Source organism: Acanthisitta chloris, unplaced genomic scaffold (genome assembly GCF_000695815.1).
Source record: "Acanthisitta chloris isolate BGI_N310 unplaced genomic scaffold, ASM69581v1 scaffold16558, whole genome shotgun sequence".
Taxonomy (NCBI): Eukaryota; Metazoa; Chordata; class Aves; order Passeriformes; family Acanthisittidae; genus Acanthisitta; species Acanthisitta chloris.
In genome coordinates, this window is record NW_008687784.1 from 8,716 (window position 1) to 19,156 (window position 10,441).

Consider the following 10,441-nt stretch of genomic DNA (forward strand, 5'->3'; position numbering starts at 1 on the left):
TGTCTTGCTTTTATCCCAGTTTAATTTAAGACCAAGCAAGTCAGAGATCTTGGGGTGGTTGGAGGTGGAAAATTAAGATTGCACAGGGGAAATTCACACTCATTGTTGCAAAGGAAATGTTTTATTTATTTTCTTACAAGGAACATAGCTCTCTTTTATGAATGATCCCCAACCTCCAAAAAAAAATAAAAATTAAAACATATTATGTGCAATGAAAAGCAGGTTGACCCAGTATTTGGCAACATCCTTTCCAGGAGCTCAGGCTATAGTTTCCTCCAGGAAAGATCTCCTCTGAATGATTTGCACTGAGGAAGGAGATAAAAGTAGAAATCAGATAAACACATTTTCACAGAATCACAGAATTGTCTCATGGGAATCTCTCTCTCTCTGCAGTGTATGTATGTATACACACACATATGGACATACACATGGGCACACACACGTCCTCAGAGCAACTTTAAATGTGTTAAAATTCTTAAGAGAAAAACCAGAAGACTTTCCATACACCAGCCAAGTGCCATGACGTCAGAGACCAGAGGAGAGGTTACCTGGCTCAAAACAACCAGGGGGGAACAGGGTGAGCTCTGCAAAGGTGTGGCAGTGGCTTCTTCCCCCCAATCCCTTGAGCCTTAAGTCACCACCTGACTGCACTGTAGCTTTGTTCATGGATGGTGACTCTCTCTTTCTCATCTGGTTTTCTCTTTTTCTCTCTTGCTCTCTCTTTTTCTTCTCGTCCTTCTCAATATACATTGCAGGCTGCACTGAGAAGTATTGCCTTAATGACTTGCTAAATTGCTCGGTGCTGGACTAAGGGCTTCATTCTCTTAAGGCATGCTGAGAAAGTTTGCACTGCATTTGAATGCTGTGAAGTTACTGATTTGCCTTTTACCAAGTGTCTTATTCCACAGGGGTGATCCAAAGTTTCTAAGTAAATATTATTTCTTTTCAAACCTCCTGCGAATTGCATTGTTTCTCCCACACACCACCAGGAGTAATGCAAAATTGGCTTCCCCTAAACCAGCTGAGCAGATGGAGCATTGCACATGACCAGATGTTCTCCCTTTTTAGCAGGATAATGCCTGGCTTTATGTAAAAACTCTTCTTGCCTCAGGTATATCTTCCTAGAAAACTGAAATGATTGAGGCTGTCACTTCTCTATTCAACATTTTTTGCATTTTCAGAGCATCTGCTCAACATTGATTCTCCAAAACCAGAGTGGGTTCTTGTCTTTATAGCAACCCTGTAGAATTAAAATTAGTGTGATGAGGAAAAGTTGGAGTAATGAAGAAATATGAATGATGGAATGTACCCAGAGATGACATTTACCACAAATAAAAGTTTTTACAATGGTTCAGTGTTATGATAAACTCATTTGGAACTTCAGGCAGAAAGAAAGGAATTCTTTGCAGTGATATGCAGCACTGATGTTCAGGCAGAAGCTAGTAATCTTGACACCAACATGAGTAATTGTTTTTAATTACATTTTTGTGAATGTTTGAAATCTAAAAATATTGCCATGAAGATCAGATGATTTTGCAAACTGTATATGCCCATGCTCAAATTTACATATTATGTCAAGGCATGGAAGAAAGAAAAACTTGCGTCAAAAGAATAATACAAAAAAAGAAATCACCTGAAATTAGAATTGGAATTTTGATTCCTAACATGAGGAGTTAAACTGTGAGAAATTTCAAGTTGCTTGGTCTTGGTACTAAGAAGATGAAATAAGATACCTCTCTACACACACAGCCCTGTTTTAGTTAAGCATGGGTGTGTGAAGGCAGATTCAGTGAAATCAAAACAATTCGGAAAATTTTCCCCACTTGAGGATTCTGTCAAGAGAATTCTTGCAGGTTAAATTACAGCAACATCACTGTTACACTTACATTGTATGTTTTTGTTGTAGAAAAATGCTCAATCTTAGAGCACTGTGTTTGCTAAAAGAAATGTGAAAAGAATGATGAAGTTGTATTTTCACTAGCATGGAAAAAGGATGAATTAGAGTATTCATTTCTAAGGCAATTAGTTGGAGGGGCAGCACTTTAGGACAAATTTAAGAGGTTTTTGCCATAACCTAAATATACACACCTTTGGTTCTTTGTGAGATAGTGTTTTGTCTGAATATAGTCCTTATTTAATATAGTTATTTCTTTCTTTTCTATCTTGGATGGAGAATTAACAAATATAATTTTCCTCCAAATACTTTTCTACTTCAAGTGCCTGTAAAGTTTTCAGGCATGATTACTATTATCTTCAGTCATTCACATTCATGGATAGCAGGAGGAAAGGCTCCTGGCTTTTTTTCAGCTATAGTTACCCTCAAATACTATGTCAACGTTATGTCAGTCAAAATACTTTATTAGGGTTTTTTTTGTTGTTAGTATTTGAGCTTAACCTGATCTAGGCCACTGAATCTTTATATGATAATCTGTCCTCAGTCTTTTCAGTAGCTCAGATTTGAACAAAGACATTTTGAGCTGTTTGTTCATTCTGTATGTGCTTGTCACATAACAGAAAAGTGCTCAAGAAAAGGAAAACAATTCAGCAGCATTAAAATACTAATTTCTTTAAAAGATACAAGTTCATGGGAAGCTGGTGCCCAAGAAAAAAAGCCAAATTAAAAAAAGAAAGTTTTTAGAGAATATATGAGCTCCCTAAATTTGCTGACAGAGGATAAACAGTTCCTTAATACCTGGTGAAGAGACGCTGGCAGCATCCAACTAGCTCTGTGCTGTTGGCAGGGAAATCTGTGAAGTTGGAGACATTTCTTAATAAGATGTGGCAAGGAACTTCCAGAGCAGGGTCAGTCAGCATTCCTGTGAAGTAAGTAACCATTTTATTAATGAGTAATGAAGAGGCAGATAAAACTTGGGGATGTGAGTCACTGGGGCATGATCAAATGAACTGGTCTGGCTCACACAAAATCTGAGATGGTTCTGTAAAGGTGCAAGATTAAAACCCTTAAAAACTATGGGATTTTTAAAGAATCCAAATCATTTTACAGACCTGGATAAAGGAGAGACCACAACAGCTTTTTTTTTTTTTTTTTTTTTTTTTTTTTTAATGTAGAAACTAAACTATAGCAACCCGTTATATTTAGGCCATTTTGATTTTCTGCCCCTTTTAATGAAAATAAAAATGTATGGTAAGGGCTTTCTCACTGCTGGGTCAGTGTGCTTTCATTTCCTAAAATGGAGCTGTGCTACATTTTAAGCAGAACAAGTAAATACAGAACATTTTATTTTGTTTTAAATTGAGATACTTTGCTTTGATAGATGTCCTCTAAGATTTCCTACAAATAGTAATATCTGCATTCACTGCAGTAACAGAGACACAAAAGTATGGAAGTGGCAGCTCGTTTTGTATGCAGTGCTGTGAAACTTGGACACATTTTAACATGTTCTTATCTTAACTGGGGTAATAGAAATTGATTGGCTCTTCTACTTTCTCATGGGCATAAGGAAAGAATTTGCTGTGGCGGGAGTGGGTGGAATGCAATTTTCTTTCCAAAGTAGATTTTATTATTTTGGAAAGATTTCCCAGTGGCTGTTCACAATATTATTCTTAATATCAGGATTGTGAAATGACACATTTTAGTCAGGCTCCCTGATTCCTCAGCTATACATAGTGTCATGTATTATAATATTATGGATGGCTGTGAGACTAAAGACATTGCAAGTGTACTAGTTCTATAACCTTCAGAAAATAGTGTGGGCTTACCCATAAAATGTGTATGTTTCTGTTGCTACAGTGAACAAACACAAAGGCATTGGGAAGTTGTGGTAGAAAGAGCCACGGCATTTTCAGCTACATAAAGCACCAAGATGTTTCTTCACTGTTAAAATATGAGTGCTTTAACATTCATCATGCAATTTTGCATATCACATGCTCAGTAAAGAGAGCTGAGAAAGGGATTGCTAAATACTAGGGATAAATTTTACCTATTGAATCACATCTAGTGAATTAATCAGTCTTTTGCATCATTAATATTATGTTCTTTTTAATTTCCTCCTTAAAATGGCTGTTGCATTGTGATGTTTCACTCAGCTTGAAGGTGAGACTTTGAAAATAAGGATCTGCTATTGAGTCAACTGCACCTTAGGACTATTTCATGAACTCAGGTGCTCTATGGAAAAATATCCATCAAAGATATCAATTTATTATTAAAACAGAGCTGTTCAGCTTCCCTCTCTCCCCTTCTCTGTTACACCTTCATTTCATTTCACTTCTCTCTGCTCCAAATTTACTTCTCTATTTCTGTAGCCAGTGGTGTGGAGGAGGGATTGTAACTCATCTGTTACTTGCTTTGTTTATGAGTCATATGTTACACGCAGACTAACAAAGGGGGGAAAAAAAGACACACTGGAAGAGCCAAAATAAATCTTTTTGTCTTCTAGTTTTCAGGAACCTTTCATCTCAAATTGAATTTTAGTCCTGTCAAGCCTGAAAACACGTGTGTTCGAGTGACAGGGGCTGTCCAGCTGGGTATGGTACTGATGCACTGCCACCAGGTGGGCAGTGGCTGTAGGGGACACCAAACCTGAGTACTGTACCTGCAACACAGGCTGTCATGAAACTGGCGACAGTTCCAGCAATCATTGCTCTGAAAGCACCATCAGCTATTTCCTTCTTCTTTGAGGGAGCAAAGCTTGCTAGGGAGAAAAACAAAGTGTATGTCAAGCAGAAATACGTATAAGGAAGGAGAACCTGCCAGCTCTTCCATCACAAAAGGAAAATCCCACCCTGCAATTTGAACTAAGGGAAACAAGGAGGGCAAATTAGACATTTTTTAGTAGGCCACTTGAAGGCCAAGTGCCAGTGTTGGCTCTTTCTGTTAAGGAAGCTTCTGTATGAAATGGTAACATCTGTTTGCTTTTTCAGTTTGCATGTCTGTAGTGGCTGATGGTGTCTTTCACAAGGGTCTGACCCTATGGCTGGGTCTTGCTTCTTCATGCTGCCCCACTGCTGGCACCACAAAGCTCACTGGGGTTCCAGGGTAAAGAGGGCTGCCAGCAATTCTGGCTGCCTGGTGAGGAACTCAGATGTTTTTTCAGTTTTCTTTTTCCATTAAGATCTGGAAAGTTTTGGGGTTTTTTTTCCTTTCATTATAAGCCTAGTGCATATATGTGACACTTTTACAGGAAACAGTCAACTTCATCTTTCAAACCACCAGGCTGTGGAGATGGTTTGTTCCTTCTGAAACTCAAGGGCTGTAGTAGCTCAGTCTCATTGGTGAAGGCTGAACAGGAAGAACTGTCAGCAGGGCTTGGTCCCTTCCCTTTCTCCTTACCACGTCTCCCAGTACCTCCACACCAAAGCCTGTGACCTTCTGGGAGCTGTTACATGGATAGCTGGGAGATAGGTCACAGCAGAGCAGCTGTTCAGTTCAGGAAGGATATTGAGGTGCTGGAGCAAGTCCAGAGAAGGGCAACGAGGCTGGTGAAGGGACTCGAGCACAAGTGCTATGAGGAGAGGCTGAGTGAGCTGGGGTTGTTTAGCCTGGAGAAGAGGAGGCTCAGGGGAGACCTTATCACCCTCTACAACACCTGAAAGGAGGTTGTAGTCAGGTGGGGGTTGGACTCTTCTCCCAGGCACTCAGCAGTAGGACAAGAGGGCACAGACTCAAGCTCTGCCAGGGGAGGTTCAGGTTGGATATTAGGAAGAGATTTTTTACAGTGAAAGTGATCAGGCATTGGAATGGGCTGCCCAGGGAGGTGGTGGATTCACCATCCCTGAAGGTTTTCAAGATGAGACTGGATGTGGCACTTAGTCCCGTGGTCTAGTAACCACGGTAGGCTTGGACTCTTGACGTCTTTTCCAACCCCGCTGATTCTATGATTCTTTGTTAAGGTTCACCCACAGCCTGTTCCTTTGCATGTTTTCTTTGGGATTTGCTTGCCAAACAAATTGTCTGTGAGAGGTGTTCTTACTCAGGCCTCCTATTACCAGTCCCAGAGAGCCGAAGTTGGCAAACCCACAGAGAGCATAGGTGGCAATGACTTCAGAGTGAACCTGAAAAACAAACACACACCTTCTGAACACTTCAAAACAGCTCATGCTGATTTAAAAGTCTGAAAACATGGCATTGTGGCTCTGAGTACTTAAATCTCTGTTTTGCTTGCTGCCCCAAGATGCAGCTTTCTGTAAGGCAAGCTCCTTCTCTTGTTGAAAGCCATGGGCTTCCATACCCACTGCCCATGTGACGACTCATAAACCATGTGATGGCTTTATTTTTCATGTATATTGTTGTGCCTTGTTGAACTGAGTACTACTAATTAAAGATTAAATTTCTTATCTTACTAGAGGCAATTTAGCTGCTGTTTTCTGAAAGTAAAAGTCAGAGAGCCTTAGCTTGTTGCTGATAGCTGTATCCCTCTATAAAATTCTGTTGAAATCTCAGGTTTTGGTATGCATCCCTGATTTCTTTGTCCCTGAACAAGCATAAGGCTCTGTGTACAAATGCTCCACTCTGTGCACAGAAGGGAAATGGATCTCCGTGACAGTGGGTACTTTGATATGATAACAGGCCGAGAGGGATATTATGATTTTGGAATCCCCACTAGCAGCTATTTCTTTACTAACTTCAACCACCTTTCTCCTCTTGGGTTACACCAGCTCAGCCTGGACCTCAGAGCAGAGACAAAGTTGGCTTGGCCTTTGCCTCCATGGAGGGACCTCTTACAGGACACAACATTACTCTGGGTGAAAACAGGTGACAAACCTTCAGGTAAATGTAGTTCAAACATTTTGAGAGAGGAGGCAACATATATCAACAAATGGGCTTTTGTCCCCCTGGTAGCTCTGAAATCCTATTTACTGTGATTTAGACCTCAGATGAAAATGCCTGAGTGAGTGTTATAGTAGGTTTCCTGTTTATTAGAAGTTCCTCTATTTTAATTCCTCTTTTATGAATACCAATTTGTGGATATTTTCAATCACTCTGCACATATGCAGGAAAATGCTTTTCAAGTACCCACTCTACCAGCTTTTCCTAGAAAAATCTTTGTGTACTGTGATTTCCCTGCATTCATTTGTCCTGTCCTGTCTCTGAGAACAGGAACCCATGTAATTTCTGACTCGGGTCAGGACACTTGTTTGCTCACTGTGAGTGAATATCTGTGTGTGGATATATTAGAGAGCTCTGAAGCCAAAGAGAAATTGAAAATGAAAGTCAAGCACAGTCTGACCTGAACCATTGTGCTGTAACTATAATCGTTACAGGGCAATTTTTACTTGTGTTATGAATCAAAATTAATTATATAGCTCAGAGCTTTTTACAATGGAAGCTAATACAGTTCTTTATGTGCATTAGAAGTGAACACGGAAGCTCTATATGGCATCTTACTGAAAAAAAGATGAAAAAATGCTAAAAAAATTTTCAACCCCCATTAAATAGAGTTTATAGTATTTGCATTTTAAGGCTGACTTCCAGACTGAAAAAAACCAACCCTATTAACTCACGTAGGATTCAAGAGCCATATTCCCTTAGCAGAATAAAGAACAAGTAGAACAGAGCACATCAATGACCCATCTAGCCTTGGATTCTATTTCCAGGAAGTTCAGGATCACTGGTAATGGATGCTCAGGGAAGGGAGTGAATACTTGATCAGACCATCTGGCTTTCTACCTCCATATGTGAAATGTGTTCTCATAATCAGGAATGCAAGTGGTCAAGAACATAGATATGGTTTTTTTATATAAGGCAGGTATCCACAGTGTCTCACAGACTAAATGAAGACTGCTGAATGCTGCACAAAATGCTTCCTAATTAAGGGTTTCTCTACAGTCTTGGTTTGAGGAAGAATAGTTAAATGAAGTTGTAAAGTTAGATATCAGGGTTTTTGTTGCCTATACTTAGGACAAATTCAGCACAGGCTGTGCATGTGGATGCCAGATGGAGCAGCTGTGGCTGCAAAGGTCAGCTCTGATCACTGCCCAACCTTCGGCCCTGTGCACACACCTAGGATACCCTTTGCGCTGCCTTCCCCAGTGCATTGTAGTAGGAGTTATGTATATTTTGTGTGGACTGTGAATGAGAGGTGGGCCAAGGCATTGGCTGGAAATCTTCATGGAAACTAACTTTAACTGGCAATTAAGAGACTGGTTGGACTCAGTGTGGCAAGGGAGGAGTATGCAATGTAATACATGTCTTTTATTACTGCCCTCTGAACAGGGGTCAACAGCCTCCAGCAAGTGTGACAGTAACGCCATCTGCTAAAGCTTGCTTGCTGCCTCTCTAGAAATACAATGCTTGAACAAACCTCTAAAGGCAGGAGGATCCTGTAGTTCTACCCCAGGATTTTCTTGGGAGAGTAGCTCATAGGGAAGTGCTAGTTAAGTATCAGGTAAGAAGAAACTTTCCTTGAAGACAGCCTCTAACTTTAGCACAGTGTCCTGTGGGATATTGTGTGTTCCCCCAAACTATACCTTTCTGTTGCTGTGTTTGTTTGAGATAGTTAGTGTGATGGCAGTCATGGCAGCCTTACAAAACAATGTTGCATTTTCATAATTGAAGTCTGTCACTGAAAGACTCTTTAGAGTAATATGCAATCATTTTATGCCCATATTAAAAAATAAGTTGAGCTTCAACATTGCAGTATTAAATTAAAAAATCTGTAGAACAGAAAATGTTACTCACACTCATATACTGTTTCACACCATTAATGTACATGCTTCCACCTTTTTCTCGGTTGTGAATCAGTTTTGAAAGGCGCTCATAAGCCAAAAATTCATTGAAGAAAGTTTTGTAGCCCAGTAGTCCACCAACAATAAAACTGTCTTCCCAGTCTACTCCCATCATGAAGGAGAATGGCATGAAGACGTAAGCACAAATATTCTGCAGTATATATTAGACAAAGCGGTGAAAAGATGGTTGGTCAAAGAACAGCGGCATGCAATAAGTTCTATACACTTAAAATAGGGATGGTTTCATTTCAGCAGAGGAAAATTGGTCTTGAATTCTTGCTGCCAGCACCTCTGGGAGACTGAGTTTTTAACAGTAAGGTATGCTTGAATAATTTTTAAAATACTAACCCAAAATCTAGATATAAAAAGTAATTAGGTATGTCCCTAATTTTACATCTAAAGCACAACAGAAGTTTCTGTGCCTTTTTCCTCCAATAATGGCTTCAAATTAGGCACAGTGTTTGAAGCACAGAAGGAGGATTGAGTTAAAGAGCTGATAAGAGAACTGAGACATCTAATTCTTCTGCTGATTAAATCAAATGTGTTAATGAACATGCTTAATTAGCAGGTTATTGGACTGCAACTGGTGTAAATGAAAGAGTTGTCTCTGCATAAAAGCTGTGCATCTGATGCAATTAAAGAACTCCTTTTTTTCCTGACAATAAAAGTTTCAGGTGCATTTTTATTTTACAATCCCATATCACAATATAGCTTATTTTTGTATGAAAGAAAATAGTTCCAGCTGTGAAAGTGTTTGGTCAGATTGTCCTTAGTGAATGTAATGGAGGTCTTTAAGTAGTTATTATTCCTGGCTGGTTTCCCTGCTTGCAAAACATTCGAGGTTAATGTCTCAAAAGAGAAGGATCACTGAATGTACTAGGTCTGTGCATCTCAGTTCCTTGTGGACTGTCTGTCTGTCCAAACCTTACACCACTCAGCAGTTATTAAAATACCAGCCCTTGCATGAGCATGCCTGAGGCATGTTTACCTGTGCTTTTCATCATCCTTGGGTGTCTGTGCAGTGAAGTATCTGTGAAAAGTCTGCTGGGTAATATCTTAATACTGCTGAAGCCACATTTGTTACTAGTGTCACTTCTGCAGCACCTTTATTACAAGGTATATCCATGTTTCACACAGGGTTTTTTTTTGGGTCTTGTAAAACAAAAAGTCCAAAACCACTGAAACAAGGTTGTTATGTTGGGTTTAAAACTTTGTATTACCTGAAGTTAGACAGAAGTGCTGTTTAAAACCTGATTGCTCAGCTGAGTGATCTGGGTACAGTTTTACATTGCAATTGTGTTGAGAACTGAGTGGTATTGAGTAAGTGTGGGTCCAGACAAGTCCAGCCTTGTCCCAGTGTGCCTATCTCCGTGAACCAAGTGAGCATCAAGGGTTTGATGGGACTGTCTGAAGCTAAAGCCACTTACTTCAATGTTTACCTGAAGGAGATGTTAATGATTTGGCAAGTGTGTAACTGACAGATCTGTTGCACTGTCAAGCTGATTGTGAGAAAAGGCTGGAAAAGAACTACTCCAGACAAGTCCAGCCTTGTCCCAGTGTGCCTATCTCCGTGAACCAAGTGAGCATCAAGGGTTTGATGGGACTGTCTGAAGCTAAAGCCACTTACTTCAATGTTTACCTGAAGGAGATGTTAATGATTTGGCAAGTGTGTAACTGACAGATCTGTTGCACTGTCAAGCTGATTGTGAGAAAAGGCTGGAAAAGAACTACTCACAGACTTGTATCTCTGCTCTGA

The 10,441-nt window shown here is 39.9% G+C and overlaps 1 protein-coding gene across 1 annotated transcript in view; it reads right to left on the minus strand.

The window, feature by feature from the left end:
* Window positions 1–202: 202 nt before the first annotated feature.
* SLC28A3 (solute carrier family 28 (concentrative nucleoside transporter), member 3) overlaps window positions 203–10,441 on the minus strand; it is a 43,246-nt gene continuing 33,007 nt past the window's right edge. The window contains exons 13-17 of the mRNA XM_009080757.1: window positions 8,639–8,836; window positions 5,931–6,012; window positions 4,554–4,652; window positions 2,693–2,816; window positions 203–305 (exon numbers count right to left, since the gene is read on the minus strand). Of these exons, the coding sequence (XP_009079005.1) occupies window positions 203–305; window positions 2,693–2,816; window positions 4,554–4,652; window positions 5,931–6,012; window positions 8,639–8,836 (606 nt within the window). The remainder of the gene's footprint in view (window positions 306–2,692; window positions 2,817–4,553; window positions 4,653–5,930; window positions 6,013–8,638; window positions 8,837–10,441) is intronic.